The sequence below is a fragment of the Amphiprion ocellaris genome, chromosome 12 (assembly GCF_022539595.1).
Source record: "Amphiprion ocellaris isolate individual 3 ecotype Okinawa chromosome 12, ASM2253959v1, whole genome shotgun sequence".
Taxonomy (NCBI): Eukaryota; Metazoa; Chordata; class Actinopteri; family Pomacentridae; genus Amphiprion; species Amphiprion ocellaris.
The window spans coordinates 7,110,082-7,130,786 of record NC_072777.1 but is presented as its reverse complement, the minus strand read 5'-3'; the positions used below and the strand labels follow the sequence as shown (position 1 = coordinate 7,130,786).

At 39.6% G+C, this 20,705-nt stretch overlaps 1 protein-coding gene and 1 long non-coding RNA gene across 2 annotated transcripts; one reads left to right on the top strand and one right to left on the bottom strand.

The window, feature by feature from the left end:
* The first annotated feature begins 67 nt into the window (after positions 1 to 67).
* On the top strand, positions 68 to 15,037 carry LOC129350183 (uncharacterized). Its single transcript, XR_008603501.1, has 2 exons — positions 68 to 2,011; positions 3,862 to 15,037. It is a non-coding gene; the product is annotated as an uncharacterized LOC129350183 (long non-coding RNA).
* Positions 4,808 to 20,241, bottom strand: nt5e (5'-nucleotidase, ecto (CD73)). Its single transcript, XM_023279221.3, has 9 exons — positions 19,687 to 20,241; positions 15,927 to 16,149; positions 13,487 to 13,675; positions 9,908 to 10,105; positions 8,702 to 8,856; positions 7,496 to 7,604; positions 7,220 to 7,369; positions 5,714 to 5,914; positions 4,808 to 5,600 (listed from the first exon to the last, which is right to left on the bottom strand). Exons 1-9 carry the CDS (start codon positions 20,041 to 20,043, stop codon positions 5,425 to 5,427), a joined length of 1,758 nt encoding a protein of 585 aa, XP_023134989.1. The 5' UTR covers positions 20,044 to 20,241; the 3' UTR covers positions 4,808 to 5,424.
* Between the last annotated feature and the right edge of the window lie 464 nt (positions 20,242 to 20,705).

Genomic DNA, 20,705 nt, shown 5'->3' with positions numbered 1-20,705 from the left:
ATATATATATATATATATATATATATATTTTTTTTTTTTTTTTTTTTGTCATTAAACGTGTCTGAAATCTAATGTTAAATATTTATAGGATTTTTGCTTCAGTGTTTTAGAATCAATTTAAGGGACACCAGGAATCATGACGGGCCACTTTCAGGAAAAGTTGAGGATTCTTTTTTTCCTGACTTTCCAGCTTAAGACAAAATATTTTGAGATCAGAAAATGTTGCTTATCATGTAGTGCTACAAAAGACAAATGCTTCTGTCCTTTCAAAACAACTCATTTGTGTGTTGTGAGATGCATGCTGGCACGTTATCAGTAAAGTAATGGGGCAAAATTGTCCAGATTGTGTCCCCTGATAAACAAAGCATGGACTCTGTCATAGGAAAATCATTGCACAGCACCACTACATGTCAAAAACCTCCAAAAGAACCTTTACGCCGCTCCACAGATGTCAGCAGTTACATACATGTAATCACAAGAAACTTGTCCTCCTGAGATTTTGACTACTAATGGTGTCATAGAGCCATAATTTCATTAGCGAGTTTCCATTTAGTTGTATTTTGATGCTCTACTAGCACATACAGGAGGATACATGCTGGTGATGCAGCTCACAACCATACTGTCTGCAGAGTTTGTACAGAAAAACTCCTAGAAAAGCAGCATTTTGACAGCAAAGACGATGACCAGACGAGAACAATGCAGGTTTCAAATATAAGGGAATGTTTGTGAAGAAAGATAAGAATAACCATGTTTGGTATACTTCAAGTAAACATGAAAACAGCTTTTCAGAAAAAAAATGAACATTAAATCCACTTACTGGAACTTTGTGCCACATCTTGTTTTCATTAACAGACGTAGCTTTGTTCATGTGAAAAAAGGACGCCTCTGCATCAGCGAACAGACTACAAAGACACCCACATTAGGGTCCAAAAGTTTGAACAGACTTTGTCATCCATTTCTAGGAATAAGAAAGTGTGTCCAAATTGTAGGTAGGTAGTCAAAAAGTTGCAGAATGACCACAGTTAGGTACAAAACAACACAAAATGACCACAGAGATGCAAAAAGGACCGGAAGGTGATGATAAATGACCAAATGATGAAAAAAAAAGCAACTACGAAGACATGCAAAATGACACAAAATGACTGGATAAAGATGAAAAATGATCACACAGAGACGCAAAACAATGCAAAATGACCACATTAAGAGACAAACAGTAACGGGGGGCACTGCTCGACAAAAATGGTGCAGCAAACTTTTGTTTCAAGTGCTAAAACCATTTCCATATCCTCTGTATTAGACAGAAATCTCAAAATCTGGGCAAATAAAACCAAAACTAACTTGACTTATACAGCAGGAAATGAGTTAGGACGTATTGAGGTTGTTGGTCTTGGAGTTTGGTTGAAACAACCGTTTAAAAGTAAATTGGGAACTCACTGCTGTTATTCATCACACAGTCTGCTTACTGGAAGCTTCTGGCGACTCTCTGATACATCTTGTGCTCTTCATTACCAGATGAAGTTTGCTCCATCCGAGAGTCTCAGTTACAAGACTAAAAACCAAAAAGAACAAACAAGAAAAGGAGCCAATAACATCACTGAAGTCAAACTGGGAAGCTCCTTTCACTGACTAAATATGAAAATGACAAGCTGCCTGACCTGAATGTGACTCAGATGGATTCTACAGCTGTCAGCTCTGTGCTCGTCTGTCCTCGCTATGAAAGCAGATGGAGAGCAGTTTTCCACTTCATTTGAATGAGTCTGTTTTTAGGTTTTTGGCAGCTTGTCTTGGTGCAGGCTGGTGCCGGCTGTGTGAACCCTCAGTGCAGCGATTAACAAGGAGTTCCCGGTCATTAGCAGGCAGAGAGCGTTGTTTGGGAGATCCCTCAGCACAGAGGAGGCCTTGTTTCACCGAGGAGCTCCGGTTAAAAGCTGCCGCCAACAATGCTGGTTGTTACGGATGAAGAGTTTCCTGAACACTGCTGCCGTCAGCTGATACTCAGCCGCACCAAGAGGTAAGGAAGACAAGTTTATTAGTGCACTGTAAAATGTTATCCTCATTAAATATTACTTTTATTCAACAACCATATTTAAAGGACCCTTTACATATTAGTATATCATGGTCAGATTGTTTTTTAAAGTCAAATATTCAATGGAAACTCAACATCAACTCAAAAAATCCAGCATAAATTAAAGTTTCAGAGCAACGTTGCTGAAAAATAACAACTCCTTGATGTTACAAAGGTTTGGTTTAGGCACCAAAGCAACTTGGTAAAGTCATGATCTTAACATGATAATACAAAACATAGCTTCGAACGGTCAAATGTTTTGTTGACCCGTCCATCCACACCAACCTCCCCCTCCCTGTGAACTTTATAAATGCCACACTTGAATGTAAACAAATGCGGCTGATGATAGTTTGTGGTTTCTATTCCACAAAACGGTCATTATAGCAGCTTTAGTCTCAGACTGTTACCTACAAAAAGCTACTGTAGTCAGGCTAGCAGTCTCCCCTGGTTTCCTGTTATTGTGCTAAGTGAAGCTAAGCTAAGCTAATTGCATCTGGGCTGTCATGTAAACTGTAGCCAAAATGAGTATTTCCTGGAATGTCAAACATTTTTCTAGGACATATTTAACCAACAGAAAATAAATCACACTGAAACTTAGTGTATAAACAGAGACCATGCAGTGTAAACAAACCCAGACATACTGTATCTTATGGTTACCTGTATTTATGTTTCAGAAATGTTAAATGTTCCATAGGTCCAAAGATTTAGAAACATTTCAGATCTCCTTTCATGCCGTTTTTCCATCTACTTGGAGTAATTATTAAAAGCTAAATGTTAAATTTAGTCAGAAAGTCAAAGTGATCCTCAGCCTGAAGTGAAGCAAAATCACCACCATCATCAGAGTAGAGAGTATTTGTTGAGAGGGTCATAAACTACTTCATTCATACCTAAACTTGAGTGGAAACATCTCTGCTTTAACAATTTAGTGCTCTGAATGCCACTGTGGTGCATGGAAGTCATGGAGCTATATTACAAAATGCAGTCTGACCTTTATGATGGAAGCAGAGAAAGTTCATCAGCACACATTTTTCTTGCAATAGAGGCTGTTTTTGTCAGTAAAAGACCAACACTGTACTAATGAATACCATACTTAATAGTACTTTTTACATTTAAAAGAGCACTTTTATGCCTCTTGTATTCTGAATTACTGTCATTTTTGTTTTTACAAAGTTAATAAGGTTTCGAAAGTTGTTGTTTTTTTTACTGCTCTGGAAATTTGTTAGAATTTCACTAGCATTTTCCAACATTGAACTTTGCTGGGGCTGCACAGTGGCGTAGTGGTTAGCACTTTCGCCCTGCAGCGAGAAGATCCCTGGTTCGCGTCCCGGCTTTCCCGGGATCTTTCTGCATGGAGTTTGCATGTTCTCCCTGTGCATGCGTGGGTTTTCTCCGGGTACTCCGGCTTCCTCCCACAGTCCAAAAATATGCTGAGGTTAATTGATCATTCTAAATTGCCTGTAGGTGTGAATGTGAGAGTGATTGTTTGTCTTTGTATGTAGCCCTGTGACAGACTGGTGACCTGTCTAGGGTGTCCCCTGCCTTCACCTGAGTCAGCTGGGATAGGCTCCAGCCCCCCCCCCCGCGACCCTAGTGAGGATTAAGCGGTGTATAGATAATGGATGGATGGATGGATGAACTTTGCTGTTTATTAAAGGTGAACTGGAGATGATATTCCATTAGTGCATTTTCAAATAATGAATGCATTTTAATCTAAGCGAGCTATTTTGAAATATATAAATGATGAATGACACTGTGCTTGAGTTTGACCAGTTTTTCTTTAAATAAAATTTGTCTAGAGGGAGGAGTCCACTGTCATGGGAGCAAGCTAAATGCTAACGTCAGCATGCATCAACAACGTTTAGTAAGTATAATGTTTACCATCTTCTTTAGCATCCTAATTTAATATGTTGGCATACTAACATTAGCAAATCAGCACTACACACAAAGCATCAACATAGTTATAGACAGTATATAAAAAATGGACATAACCTTTGGGTCTGAAATTTGAAGACAACGTGACAGCCAGCAGGAGGCGACGTCTGATTGTATAAAAGCTTTTGAGAAAAGTCTCGTAATTCTCACTTGATCTGCTACCTCAATTAACGTTTCCTTCATGAGTTTATGGTCTCAATCTATGGTTTTAAGTCTCCTTCAATACAGCATGCTGTTCCTTTTGTAAATTGTGGTCCCATTTAGAGGAAAATAGATGATAAAGCAGGGTATGTTGTAGGACACGACAAAGCTTGTGATTGGCAGGTTGCTAAATATCATAATGCATAATGTCTTTGTGTTCTTCTTCAGATCCATTGTTCGCAAACACAAACATGGTGACCGCCAAATGCCTAATTAGAGGCTTTAAACAGTAGCACACAAATCAGTGGGTGATCTGATGTCACTTTGTCCATCTTTTACATACAGTCTACAGTCATAAACCAAATCATTGGATAAATTCAAATGCTGACCAGATGACGACACACCAAAGTGATTATGGGTCATCCTGAGGGGAGCATGAATGTTTGAACAAAATTTACTGACAGTACATTCAAAAGACATTTTACTTCAGAATCACAAATGTGAGCCTCATCATGGCACTAAATTTCAGATGATCAAGTAAACAGGATTCATCATCTAGGAATCATGAATATCTGCAACAGTTTCATGGTCACTGATGTGATGGAAAGACCAACTGACTGACTGATCAATAAAGTCATGAGCTAAACACTAAAAACTCAACACAAATAATAATTTTCAAACATTTACTTGGAAATAACAGATCTGTACAGTTAAAACCCAAGGCTGAAAAAGATCTCAAATACCACAGTTTACGAAGGTTCAACTGTCCAGCTGCTTTAATTTCTGCCTTCAATTTTGGATGATTCTGAAGCTAATGGCAGTAACTGAATTTAAAAACAGTAATATAGACCAGAAGCTGTGGAGCTAAGATGTGCCATGTGAGTGGTTCTTTTCAATCCATAATAATGTACATATGAGAATTTCAACTTCTGTTGCACAGAGGGCTTTTTTTTTTCATATTTCCTAGTGTGCACTACAATTTTATTCTTGAAGCTGCCATCTAGTGATGATTAGAGGAACTGCAGTGCGTAATGTCTTCCATAGCTTAAATACTGGGCCATGTTTTGTGGAGTTTTGTCCAAACTTGGTCCACATGGGCTTTAAATACACACCCAAAATACTGAACTAGAGCTTTCCCATAGTATGGAAATAAAGTTTTTATGAGGTGAGCTTTTCAGTCTTGTAGGATTACATCCGTGACATCTGTTAATTCTTAAAGTTCACGCGCAGTTTATAAAACACGGTCTGGTTAAAAATAAAATTTTTCTGTCCTCTTGTGAGTAAAGTTAGACGCTGCAACATAGACTCCAGAGCAGCCCCAGTGAAACCAGTAAAACCAGTGGAGTGGATTGCCCCAGAAGTCCAGAGGCCGAGTTGTAGATCTTGATGCGTCCTTCAACAGAAGGATAAACTTTCTTTCTTTGTATGATGTACTTTGACACAACTGAAATGTCCAAATCCCCTGAAAGGAAAAGAAAAAAAGAGTGAAAAGAGGCAAATGGTCCCTTTACAAATTAATCAGCATCTCAAGCAACTAAACTGATTCAGTCCTGAGGTTATTTCCAGAAGTCTCACCGCTGTTGTGTTTGAGGGTCTCGTTTTTGATCATGGAGAATCCGTCTCCACCCTTCACCATGTAGGATGGCAGCACCACTGTGTAGACCGTCTCATCCTCGACCGGTTCGTAGTGAGGAACCCGACAATATGTGCAGAGGATGCTGAGGCTTCGGATGCGATTCCCCGCAGGTTTGGAGAGGTCAAACTCTACATGAAAACCTGTAGGACAATAAGGAAACAACGTCAGTCTGAATCAGGAAACTACCACGTGAGAGAGTCCAGCCTCTCACGTGGTAGCACACCCCCAACGCCCCCCAACGGCTGTTTTTAAAAAACAGCCGTTGGGGGCATGGTGGGCGGGACTTACGGTTGTGACGTGGCAGCTTCTGATTGGGACCTGTCAAAATTTGACGAAAGGTGGTTTATAGTACTCTCTCATGTGTTCCTAAAAGCTTCTGTAGAAAGCAGCTGGACTTCTCTTTCTGGTTCTTGGAGACATTTTACCTCCAAATCCAAGAGGCTTCTTCAATTCTAACTAAAAACTGAGTAAACTTTCTGCTGTAGCACTGAGGCTAACCATGACCTAGATGATGAGTCTTTGGTCAGGTATGAAGTTCTTGCACAGTCTTGTGATTGGATGAGATTTAACATTCGAGAATTTGGCCGTTTTTGTTTTGCCTCCAGTTGTGTTAGCAGCTGTGTGTAACCACAGGCACAGTGGTGCTTTGAGCTAAGTGCAAACACTAGTATGCTAGCATGTGGTCAATGGTGATGTTCAGCAGGTAAAACGTTCACAACTTAGTTTCATGTGTTAACATGCTAACAATCCTAATTAGCAGTAAATAAAGTATATCTGAGGCTGATGAGAACTTCTGCAGGTATTTGATCAGCTAACAGACTGCTAAACCAAGCGCAGAACTTCCCTGCCTTAGCTTTTCAGGGCTGGATTCAAACAATTAGAAGGATGTAATCTGTCAGCAATACATAACTATCAAGCCGTACAATGCTGATGATTCATCATTTGCTGTTTTAAAAGGTTTGAGGATGGTTTTGCATGTCGCGCAGACTAAAATGCTCTTTTAGATTATTACAGTTTTGTCCGTTTCCTGCTTTTGTTGATCCAAAGGCACAGATTTGCTCCTAAATATTGTTTACACCTGGCTGACTCTGTATACACAAAGGTATTGAGCTAATTCAAACCTGATTATGGTTCGAGAGGAAAAGGGGACAGTAAAGTGTTCTCTGGAGGCATGTCTGTGCTAAATTTTAAGGCAATATATTTAATAGTTGCTACATTTCACCCACAAATGCCAACTTCAAGGCGATACAAGAGGAAAAGTCAGAGGCCTACTGGTGAGTAGGATCCTTTGGGCACCATTAATGTCTGCACTAACTCTGTTTATAGTTGCTGAACAATTTCAATATGAACCAAAGTGGTGGAGCGACCAGCAAACCATCCAGATTCTTTTAGTTTTGTATTATCGTCAAGGCAAAATATATATACATAGGTAAAAATGCAGATACCAGACACTTGTAGGAATTCTCCAGTGCTCTTCCCATATCGCCTGACTGAGTGCTCGAAAGCTTTCCTCAGTGTGGAGCCTTTCAGTTGCACCAGGTCAAAGGTTCCTCCGAAAGGTAAGACAGAGATCAGGTCCTCCATAGTGATCGAACCTACCGACGACATATCAGCAATGTTTTCTAAAGCTCCTCTCACACAACAGTTCATCACAAACTGCTTTGCCATAAACAATGCAATGCAATACTGGAAAATCCTGCTCTGTTTTTATTTGGCTTCACCGTTCCTGCTGGTTTCATCGATAGATGTCCGGATGCCACCTCCGTTGAAGAGGCAGGCGCTGACATGGTTCCACTCGAGATCATCGGGGAACCTAATGTAGTTGGCGACCTGAGGAATGGAAACAGGAAGCAGATTCCTTCAGTCAAACATGTTAGGTCTTGTGCTACCAAGTCCTTCTTGCTATTTTTAGATCTATGTGCTGCCAACCCTGCCTGAAGATCTGCAGCAGCAGTAAATGATCTGTCTAATTTTAATTGATGAGAAGAACAATCCATCCATACATCCTTCCATTCATTTTCTTCCGGTTATCCAGGGCCAGGTCGCTGAGGCTGCACACGAAGCATTTCATTCCAGATGTCCCTGCCCCTGCTTTGTAGCTCTTCCTGGGGGAATCTGAGGCGTTCCCAGGCCACATACACAATCCCTCCAGCGAGTTCTGGGTCTACCTAAGTGTCTCCTCCCTGGCAGACGTGTTCAGACAACCTCCAAAGGAAGTCTCCCTGGAGGCATCCGAATAAGATGTCCAAACCACCTCAACTGGCTCCTTTCAATGCGAAGAAGCAGCAGCTCTACTCCAAGCTCCCCCTGGATGTCCAAGCTTCTCACCCTATCTCTAAGGCTGAGCCCAGCCACCCTACGGAGGAAGCTCATTTCGGCCGCTTGTACCCGCAGTCTCATTCTTTCGGTCTCACATCGCCAGACCTATCTCCACAGCACTGCATTGGATCTAGGGAATGATCTGGTTGCACCTCATCACTGTGCTACGGTGGTAAAATGCTCTGGCTCGTTCTTTAAACAAATCACATTCATCTTGTGAAGCGCTAAGTCCAGGATACAGTGGTGGGGTGCCCCTGCAAAATGGTGTGAGGGAGAATTGTTTTGGTGGAACATGCTTGGAAAATCTTACTGCACACTTCAGCATCTTTATCAAAACTTGCCATTTTCAGCACATAGGTGGCTGCTTGGAGGTTATTGTTTCCAATAATGAAGTGGATTTTTAAAGCAGTGACATGCAGATAGTGGAAAAGGAGGTGATTGCCTGAATATGCAGACAATTACAGGTGTAGAGTCACAGTCTACATCCGGTGAGTCGTACTACACTTTGATGGGAGTGTGTGAGCAAAAACTCACCACACCAGCCGGAGGTCAGTTTGAAATTTCTTCACGAGGCTACAGACCTTGAGACCTTCCAATTAAAGACTTACCATGGCGTCACAGATGAGGTTTCCCAGGTTGCATTCTCTAAACCGGCACTCTTCAGTTGTTCCGTTCATGAAGACCAGAGTCTTTCCCACCACCTGAGCTGAATAGTTGGCCAGACTCTTCTTCCACTCCTCCACATCAGAAAGGACATCTGGATCTGTGAGAGATATTATTCAGGTTTAAGAGGAGTCAAAATAACAGGTGATGATGATTTATGTAAATAAATGCCTGTTTTTGACACTGTTTTGACACTATTACTTCAGCTAAGAACTTACCTAAAATGCACTAATGTGTAAATGTCAAAAGAAAAAATCCACTTTTTTAACCCTTATATGCATACTTTATGTGAGCCTAGGACTATATTTTACCCTGTCAGTTAATGCTGAGGCTGCTGATGATCTGAAGGAATTCGTTTTTGGTTACATTTATGAATCAGATCATTTAAAAGCAGAACCAGAGGATGAAATGATGATAATAGCTCAGACAAAATGAGCCGTGAATTGGGATTATAGCATGGATATGTCCAACAGTGGTGGAAAAAACTTTTCGGACACCCCATATATTTGTGAAATATTGCATTAAGAATCACTCTTTGGCCTTCAAGTGCAATTTCTTTAAGTACAATCACAGCCATAATACTAAAAAAATCCTAAATAAGCCATTAAAAACTTTAAATTGATTAGTTCCATAAAAATAACAAATTTTGAGTATTGGGTCATTTTGGTAGAATTTAGTTTTGTTAGTTTTTCTTGTGAACAATAAACAAAAAAATATATCATTTGTATTTGTTTGTGTATGCCTAATATAGCCACACCTTTCGAAACACAAAAAAGATTTTTCCACAAATACTTCATGATAATATTTGAGATTGTGTAAAATTTCAAGGGTGTCTGAAAACTTTTTTCCACCACTGTATTAGTATCATATACAATAAAACCACAATATATTTTTGTGTTTGTTACTGTTGATACTAAGTTCTGGGAAAAAAGTGCTGGTTTGACCTCATGTACCTCAAAGGTTACCAAATGGGTGGAGTCATCAGTGTTAGAAACTTCTTGTCAGATAAGAACATTTCAGACACAAAGGCAGGAAAAAAAACAGATCAAAAACTACGATTAGCTTCCCAGCAGTAACAAAGTCGTAACTCAAGAATAATTACAGTGAGAAAAAACAATAGGAGCAAATGATGCACAGTTTGCTGTCTTTACCCTGTGGGATGCTGCTGTCCAGCAGGATGGGGTTTCCTGTCGACCTCACTACGTTCCCTGCATCGTCAAAGGTCACCTTCAGATGACCCAGATATTTTCCAAAGGCATAGGCCTGCACAACAGGAACCTGCCGCCCGTCCTCTGATTTCACCATGAAGGGATAAGGACCGGCTGGAACCTCAAAAGAAGGAGGTGTTCCTGGAAAATTAAAGGGTGGAAAAAATAAGTAAAATGGAGAATTACAGTCAGGGGAAGCTTCAAAAACAGCTAACTGTTACTGTACTGACATGTAGTTTGTAACCGCAGTTACTGCAACTTTATGCGTTTATTCAGTTGCTAATATGCCAAACATGCTCATCACAGTCTCCCACAGCTCAAACGGACATCTTTAAATGTTTTTAATTTGTCTGACCAACAGTCTGAAACTTAAGTCTTTCAGTTTACAGTGACACAAATCGGAGAAAAGCAAAAAATCCTCACTTTTTAGATGATGGAACCCAAAGACATTTGGTGTTTTGTTAAGCAGCAACCTTCCATTCTGACAAAACAAGTCACCACAGAAGGGGTCATAAAGTTAAGTGGAAACACTTGGTTTTGTTTATTTCAGTCACGTTTTCTGAGAATTTTATCTGAAAATGTATCACTTTGAGTTTCCCTTATGTGATGTAATTTCGGATGAAACTCAACGTCTCATACACATTGTCTCAATTAAAGTTTATTGTCTTCTGTCACTGACTGCGCAACATGACTAAACATTTTCTTTCTTTTCATCTCATGCAGTAAACTTTGAATTTCCCCAAGGGAATGAATAAATTATCTATCTATCTATCTATCTATCTATCTATCTATCTATCTATCTATCTATCTATCTATCTATCTATCCATCCATCCATCCATCCATCCATCCATCCATCCATCCATCCATCCATCCATCCATCCATCCATCCATCCATCCATCCATCCATCCATCCATCCATCCATGTTGTTTGGTTACTAATATTTAAGGCGCCATCTGCTTTGTAGCTTTTCTGGTTTTAGGAGCAGATTTGTTAGTTTAGCTGTTGTCAACTGGTTACAGTGTGAACACTAATTTATTCATGAAAAAAAAAAAACAAGCTTCTGCTTTCCCTCTATTTTTACTACTGTCACGGCAACAACACATCACTGAAGCACTGGTTGCTTCACAACTGCAACTGTGACTCAGCAAATCTCAAAGACAAATTTGATTCTGACTAACTCTGCAATAATTCACCTCAAATTTGGTGAGTAATCTGAGGAACTTAAAAAGAAAATGGAATTACGTACTGGCAGAGCCTTTTGATGTTGTTGGCTTTGTTGCATAGCATTGTGCAATGAGTGTATCAGGACATTATCAAATGTTTTAACACAGGAAAAGAAAAAGAAATGTTGTGGTGATGAATTAGAGGCAAAAATGTGACAAATAATGTGACCATTGTCCAATGACTGGACATATTTTCTTCATAAGCTGCTCATTGCTAGTTCCATCACAGATCCTTAAATTAGGATCTAATCTGGTGACATTTCTGATAATGATGTTTCCATTAAGAAATAACATTTTCAAGTGTATTGACTGATCTGGCCTATACTACCAGACACTCCAAACATGAGTCGAGTGTATGCATACCTGTGGACTGATGGTTTTCTGCAGTTGGTGGGTTTAAATGGCACAGTAAAAACATTTAACTTAGGAGAGCTTGAATGCATCACTGTCAGCTTTCGAGGACACTCTTCCTCTCCAAAGTCCAAACAGTTACTAAGTGCTGTTCACTCTGAGTGGAGCTTCATCCTATTTCTACAGTTACACGCTGCAGAAAAACATCTCTCTGTGGCCTGAGGTCCAAACCGGCGGCTCAGTTCCTCCGTCTGACCACTGCTGTTTATATATAACACTACAGAGTTATTTATGGAGACCAGACTCATGTCGACAGCATGTTTACTCTTGAATGAGCCACGAGTATGAAGACTCAAAGTTTCCTTTCGTCCAGGAGCAAAGACAAAGCTCACGGACGGTGAAATGCAAAATTGTTCTGTCCATATAAAAGCAGACACACAATAAACCGGACTGAAAGTTTACTGCCACACCAGCTGGCACAGCAGTGAGGCTCATTAACAAAATGAAAAGTTGGATGAATCCACTGTTCTTACCCTTTAAATGTTAGTGGGGCAAAACCAGCCTGAACTGAATCACAACTACAAGACTGACAGGAGCAGAAATTCTAAGTTGCAGATGTTGGGGATTTCTCTCAACTGTGATATCTTTCACTTGGCAAAAAGTCCACAAACTGGTGAAAATGGTTGTGGAACAATCTCACATTTGAGCATCTAACATTTACATTTTCCTACTATTCAGTCAGTTTTGTTTTGTTTTTCTCTCTCTTTTCTCTCCAGGTGTAAAATGTGAAGCCGACGGGGAAGATACTTAAATCTGCATTTGTTCTGACAACCGGCAGGGTTGGTTGCAAAAAGAAGTCCGATTATAAAGGAGCCAAAAAAGAAAATGATCCTACTTCAGAATGATTTCAAGATCTTTATCACAATCAGAGTTATACATAGTATAATGCACAGTGAAATGCATTCTCACTTGATTTGTTGCCTCAGAAAATTAATTTACTTCATTAGTTTATCATCTTAAAATCCACCTTCAAGGCTCCTTCAATACAACATGATGTTATCGTGGTAAATTATGGTGGTATTTTGAGGAAAATAAATGATAAAATAGAGCATGTTTTAGGGTGTGTGTGTACCATATGATGTCTTCCAGTGCTCAGACAGATCCATCGCTCACTCATTACATCCGGTTCCAGAAGACCAAGATGGCAACAGCCAAATTCTAAACTCAAGGGGGCTGTGGTGGCTATGCTCATTTTATACATACAGCCTGAATTTCCCTATACGGTCTCAGCATTTTGTTCACAGGATTGTACATCATTTCATTTAATGTAGATTTTTTTGAGAGAAGAAGAGAGAAACAACGCTGCGTGTGAGTTCACTAGCTTGTCGACTTTAACTCAAAATAATTTTTATTTTTAGAGCATTTTTGGTAGTTTTGTTCAAATTTACAAATATGTTATTTTCCTAGTAAGCACAATTCAGTTATATTTATATAGCACAAATTCACAACATATGCCATCTCATAGCACTAAACATAGTAAAGGGAAGACTTTATGAATCTTGAACCAAGAGCCCAACAATCTAAAGTTTCCTTTGTATTCCTCAGGAGCAAGCAGTCTGCGACGGTGGGAAGGAGGGAAATAAAAACAACCCTCTAACAGGGAGGAAAATAAATCTTGGACAGAACCTGGCTCAGGGAAAGGGGTCATCTGCCTTGACTGGTTGGGGTGAGGTAGGTGGGGGAGGAGATAGAGAAATAAGTTCTACAGTCTTCTGATTCACTAGTATTCAGGAGTCTTCTGGGGTTGCTGTCTGACCCAACATTAACCTTAACCATGAGCCATCAGTGCATCACTAACAAGTCACCTCGATGTAATATCAGAAAACACAAACTGGTTGCATAAATGAATGTTGTAACAGATGTGACATGAACAGCTGTATCCCTACCTGTGTAGAGGAAAGTGTTGGTGTGTCCTCCGATGACCACGTCGACTCCACGGACCTTCTTTGCGATCTCCTGATCCACAGTGAAGCCGGAGTGTCCCAAAGCAATGATCTTATTGATGCCCAGCGTCTGGAGTTTGTTCACCTGCAGCTGCAGGGAGCTCACCTCGTCCTCGAACTCCAGATGTGGTCCTGTACAGAACCATTAACAGGTGAGGAAACTCAAAAATGCCTTCAGACTTGCACAAATGTCCACTTTAACACTGAAAGAGAGGCCTGACCTTAAATAAAGAGATTTTTAAAATATGATGAAACAAATGTTGCAAATGACAGAGTAACTGAAGGGCAGCCTTACTTTGAAAACACTTCCTGACTGATTATGGAACCACAGGAACTAGATTCATTTGCTCAAAATCGTAAAAGACTCGCACAGAAAAGACAAATTAATCTACAACCTGTTTGATATATATTTCTGCTTCAAAATTTACCTAACAAGCAAGTATATCTTTAAAAATTACATAGTAAATTTTCATTTTTGTTGTTCACTTGCTTTAATTTTCTTGTAACATGACTGCATGAGTTCTTCCACCAGTTGTCAAGGAACCACCTTTCTGTCACCTCTGACTCGACCTGCAGAAATGATGAATTTCATATCAGTCTGCTCAGTTACTGACAAGCTGACAAAATGTGGTCAATGAGAGTCACAAATATTTGACACTTTTAAACGTTGTGCAGGCAAAAACATAAGCAGGAGGATCGAATCACTGACTGTACTGCATTTTATATTGTTGTATATGACAACTTGAGATGTGCTCCATCACCTTTCTGCTTTATGGTGAATCACTTTAGAAACATAGAAGCATTTTTCAAGCATCAGTATTGTTTTATAGTTTGTGGGTATGACGACGTATATACAGTACCGTTCAAAAGTTTGGGGTCACTTAGAAATGTCCTTATTTTTGAAAGAAAAACTTTTTTTTTTCAATGAAGATAACACTAAATTAATCAGAAATCCTTGTTAATGTGGTAAATGACTGTTCTAGCTGGAAACAGCTGATTTTTAATGGAATATCTCCATAGAGGTACAGAGGAACATTTCCAGCAACCATCACTCCTGTGTTCTAATGCTACATTGTGTTAGCTAATGGTGTTGAAAGGCTAATTGGTGACTAGAAAACCCTTGTGCAGTTATGTTAGCGCAATAAGTTTTCATGGAATACATGAAATTGTCTGGGTGACCCCAAACTTTTGAACAGTAGTGCAGATGTACATGTGTTAGTTTCCAAGCCTGGCAGGCAACGAGGATGGAAAAAGTGCTTTTAAATTATTATTTCAAATGTTAAAGTTAGTTACCGGTGTTCATTAAATCCTTGTACAAACATAAGATAGTACTGCTTACATTCTACAATGTTAAAGAAGTCACAAAATCGTTTTTTTTTCCTATTGTCGACTAATCCAAAATGTGCTGTATGTCCTACTAACAGATATGTTAGAGCCTGATACATCTTATTCCTATGTGCTACAGTTGGTACCTATTAAAAACACATCAGTGAGTCACATGGTGGACATGTTCCTTAATTTCCATGAACGCACACACTGTAGTTTATTTTAACTCAGCCCCACACACATCACCCTGCCGCAACAAATATTCAAGAGAGCACTGAATGTGGAATAACTTGCTGTGGAAAATTAGAAGAGCTGCTGCAACACCAGTCTCTTTCTTTGTGTAATGTGGGTGGTAGGCATCATGTTTTTTAAAAACGTAGATGACAAAAGGTTTCTGAATTTCCATTCTCCATTTTTTCAGTTACACCAAAAATGTCTTAAACTCTGCATAACATTTAAGAACAAAAAAGTGCCTGCCTTTAGCTGATGACTAACTCTACAGATATAAGCCATCAGCTAAAAGCTGAACAAAGGAATGTATATTATCTCATATGGTGAGATGTTGAGAATATGGAGGCGTTCCGATGAGCACATACAGTCATGGGACTTTTTCAGCAGGAAGAAAACAGTTGATCCTCTTTCAAACAGTGTTTATTGCTCAAACAAATCTCATAAAATTGACATCTGCTGAATCTCACTGAACTGTTGCAACAAAGAATGCACAGAATTTTTTTTTTAGACAAGTGGTCAAACACTGTAGTGAAACTCCTACAAGAAGTTATTTCTGTTAACTGGAGCCATATTTGCTTCTGATGCCGAAGGTGTACTTACTTTTCCACTTAAGAATACTACATCTGTTGATATTTCTGTTGAGCAAACGAGTGAAAAAGGTAATTTTCCTCCTGGTTGTGTTCAGGTGTACTATCTTTATCTGTAGGCCCTGTTTCAAAAAGGATCAAATGTTTGCTTCTAGAAATAAGAAAAAAAACAACAACTATTTCTATGGAACTTTGGCTGTAAGTGATGTGAGTCAGAAACCAAACAGACTTTCGCTCACCAGGCCTGGACAGAGCAGGTGTTTCCTGTGAGGTGTATCCCACCACGCCCACCTTCTGGTCTCCAACAGTAAATATCTTATAGGGTGAATAACTGTTGCCGAACGTTGGGGCCAAAGTTCTGTCTGGTTTGATGTTGGCGCTCAGAACGGGACATTTGATCTTCTCCATGAATGGCTTCATGAGTCCGTCCACTCCGTTGTCAAACTCGTGATTTCCAAAAACCTGAAAATTAAACACAAAAAAAGTCAAAAAGGACTCATGACTTGAACCACCATCCAGATAGCTGCTGCTGTTACATAGATGTTTACACACCAATACAGATTCCTCTAGGAAGTCTTTGTTCAGTAAAATAAGCTCACAGGTTGGTTCCTCTCAACTTTCCACACGGTCCTTCCATCCTTCAGAGTTTTCACCTTGAAACGGGAACCTTTAAAGAAGTCCACTTCTTCTACCTAAGTGTCCACTGACAAAAACAGAATCTCAATTAAGTTTCAGAGAGTTTTACCCCCAATAGTCGCTGCTTTCAGGGTGGAACTTTCTGAAGGATCAGGAACTTTCAGGGTGCACTGAAAGTCCCTGACTGGTCAAGCTCAGCAGCATTTTCCAAAACACTGTTGTACATCCCAAATAACCAGGATGGAGGAGCCCAGCAGATTTCTAAACCTGATGATGAAGTCCATGTCATTTTGTAGAGGACACCTTATTTCTGGGGAAATTCCTGCACGAGTTCTTTGGAAATTTAAGCTCCTGGATCTTTTGGTGAAAAAGCAACTTGAAAAGACTTTGAACTTTGGTTTGGAAAGTCTATCACCCAAGTAATAAAACTGCTGATCTACTGTCTATTAAAGTGGCTCACAGCCTTTGTGAGTTTCATTAAATAGAGTTATGGTGACACCTACTCTTAAGTTTGATTAGGAACTGTAGATTTATGAGCTGTGACCACAGCACTTTTTCCTTCTTAAATAGTTTTTTTTTTTAAATTTGAATTCATATTTCACAGTTTTGTGTCTAAAACAAATGCTTTTGGGTCTCTCCTGTTCTGCTGGAACCAGTGAAGACTGATAAACTTTGCACTGTCCCAGATAGAAACTGAAAGTTGTGAGAAACAGACATGCATACTCATAACAGACTTTTCAACAAATTATGAATTTACTCATTTTAGAACCCTGTGTTCATTTCTGTGTACTTTAACCAAATGTCTGTGGTTTGGATATAAGTTTCACTCCCACGTTTCTTTTCATACTTCACTTAACAGCTGTGTTTTAAGGATCGTTTCTAGCTGAGTTAACTTCTAATGCAAAGGGAACACTTCCTCCATCAGTGTGCTTCTTTTGAAACCAGCACAACTTTAGTCCTGGTGCTATTATTTGAAAAAAAAATAATAATAATAAAACAACAGGCCACACAACAGGACAAGGACATTTTCAGTACTACTTGGACAGCGCATCAGTTTTAAAGTCCCACTCCACTACATGAAAGAGCAAGATTTATAACCAGAGTTTAGAGCCAACTGTGGTGTTAAGCAGCAACATTAAGCTTCCACATCACAAACACTGAGAATTAACTGTTCAAGTCAAGACGACGACATCCTGGGCCCAACAGATCAACTTCAGACTGGAAAAAAATCAGCACCTTTTGATTTTTCAGTGGTGAAGAAGGTATCGTATTACAGGTTTTTACTTTCTTGTGAAAAATCATATTAGAGGGAAACTGTGATTACAGGCAGAGTACTTTTAAACATTTTAAAACACGTTTGAAGTGGATCTTTAAATACAATTAACATGCAAATATATCTTCTAGTTGCCACTAAAAGGCCTGGAAGAGAGATTTGCTGTACTTCAATGACATTGGTCCACAAATCGAAGTTAGCTATTGGCTCTATATGTTCATATCTATGCTAATGACACAAAACTTTACACTCCACTTCAACCTTTTGGACATAAAGAGCTGAAAGCTGCAACTGGTTATATTTAGCTCCGACCTTTCATTTGACAACCACGTAGTCACAGTGACACAACTTAAACTTGCATTTACCTGTTTGTAACAGTTGCAGGTATTAAGAAAGTAGCCCATATAATTTTCTTTACACTCAGATGAAAATGTTGTTGATGTTCTTTTTAACAAACTTTACAAACCGCCCTTCTAAAAGGTCTTTCCTACTTGAAAATCTTTTCTAGGTTCTGATCCTGTACTGATTCTTCACACTTCTCAAATTTTCATTTTTTTATGGTAGCTTCGTTATTTTAGCATTTTTAGTTTTACTGTTTACTCTGTTTTACAGTAAAGCACTTCAAAATGCTGTGTAAAAAGCATTGTAGATTCACAGTGCATTCCTTTATGCCTTTTGCTTTCGTTTATTTTTAACTTTCAAGTGTTTATCTAACATATATTCAAATTTTTCTGAGGCTTCACTGCATTGAACTCTCCTGGCCTTCATACACGACTCACTTTTTACGCATGCAGAATTTAAAACATCTCATTTTTAAACTCCTGAGAAGAAAACAGTTTGTTCTCCACGAAGGTTCAAGTGAGATGTCAGCTCGTCTCTCTGATTCTGTCTCATAGACTAAAAAGCAACGAGAGCAGACAACTGATCCATCAGAATGCTGCTGCAATTAAGCTAATTAAAACCTCTAAAGCCTTTAGACCCGAGTCGATAAATCAGCTTTAGCCTTACAGTGAGTGCAGTCGGAGTCCTTGATGGTTTTATCAACGTTTGTAGAGCTTTCATTAAACGCCACCATTGATGACTGGGCTCCTTCACTGTCTATATAAACATGTAAATGTAATGAGCTGATTGATCTTCATCATTTATCATCACTGTAACTTCTTAATAAAGTCCTTGTTTTTTCTTGTTGGTAATTATCAGATGAAAACTGCTGGATGATGAATGAACCAATCGCTGTCTGTGAACCCAGAGAAATACATGAAAGCTTTGATCAGGAACATCCGTAATCCAACAGTAGACAATTATCCTTACCACCAACACCATGCAGGCTATTATAGATATTTGAATGATATTATAATCAGAGTATTACTATACAGAAACCCTTAGATTTTATTTCAGTACTTATTCAGTATTTGGTTGTTTCCATTTCAGCTACTTAACACTTTGAGTCCACTTCAGTTAATCAGGTTATTACATGCAACCATAGATTAAAATACCAGAAAAGACTTAAAATGACCCCAATCTTTTCAGATGGCACTACCATCTTTAATTATACAGGCATAATAAGGTAGACTCCAAATCCTGAACTTACGGTGAAGAAAAAAAGATATCAAGCCAAGAAATTTAAGTTATCTCAACTTCAACTGAGTGCTGAACTGCAAGCCTTGGTTTTAAGTTAACTAAGGCAGAAATCTGAGTTGAAATTATATTTATATAATTAGAATTAACTATACACTATTAAGTTGATGCAATTACCAACATTATTATGTCACCACAACCCATGGGAAGTGATTTTGCAACTTATAAAGTTGATCTAAATCAGCAAATTAGACTTTTTCTTATTATCTTGCAACAGTGCATTTAATTGAGGGGTAGGGAGGAGTTCCTTAATTACTTTTAAGAGTGTAAGTCCCTAAAATATACTGGAGTATTTGAGATACTTCTATACATTTGGATATTTCCCCCATCACTGGAAACAACACATAAGCCTCTAGTGGAGGTGCAAGAAGGCATTAATAATGCATTCTGAATATAAAACCCATCTATAAAACCATGAAAACTGCCTCTATGTGTGACCTTGTAGCTCCTACCATGGCATCATACTGCAGTGTGTTCATGAAATGCGCTGCCTCTGCTCCCTTGTAGTAATTGAACCACACGGTGCCCTGGAACTGGTCCCCGGCGTCCAGCAGCAGCACGTTGCTCTCAGAGGTACGGATCCTCCGGATCATCGTGGCTCTCCGCGCCACGCCGGCGAAACACCCGCCGCCTTTGTTGCTGCATTTCCCGGAGTGGACGCTGGTCTCCTCCACTCTGGCGTGCACGTCGTTGGTGTGGAGAAGCACCAAGTCCCAGGCTACCAAGGGGGACACGGAGGAACCCAGCAGGAGCAGCAGGAGGAGGCAGAGCCGGGGCGCAGCGCTCCGCTCCGGGCGCAACGCTTCCATCGCTCCGCTGCGCGTAAAAACACTGGAGGAAGAAATCACGGACTGTGGCTGTTTCTTCTTACATGGCCCGAAGGAATCTGCTCTGCTCTCCTCCTCTCTGCTCCATATATGTCTCTTAATGAATTAAAGCAAACCCCGCTGAACTACATGCCGGATAGACGGAGAGAGAAAGAGAGAGAGAGGCAGCGCGTCATGAGGCGCCTTCTGGAACCAGAGGAGGAGGACTGTGGTTGTCATGAAACGCCTCTTCTTCTCTGTCTCCCCCTGCCTCTGACTTTTTCACACGTTTATCAACTCTACTGTCTCTCTCTGTCTAACTAGACATCTGGATGGAGGCTGTGCATGTGGAGGATCTCTCCAGTGTTCTCACCTTTCACCACTGAGGAAATCAAAGCGCACAAAAGGCATTAAGGCGAGAGGATGAGGATCCAAAACTCAATAAGTCAAGCCAGGTCAAGTCATCGTTATTCATGCAGCACATTAAATCAGCGGCAGTTCAGCCAAAGTGTAGAAAAATAAGAGTGGCCTCATGAATTAATGTAACAGACCCTACAGTGGTGTTTATGGTGTGAATTTGCCTGAATATTTGAAATATTATGGACTAAAACCTTCAAAAATTATGAAAAATACAACTCTACCTGGCTGTAGTAACTATTAAGGCT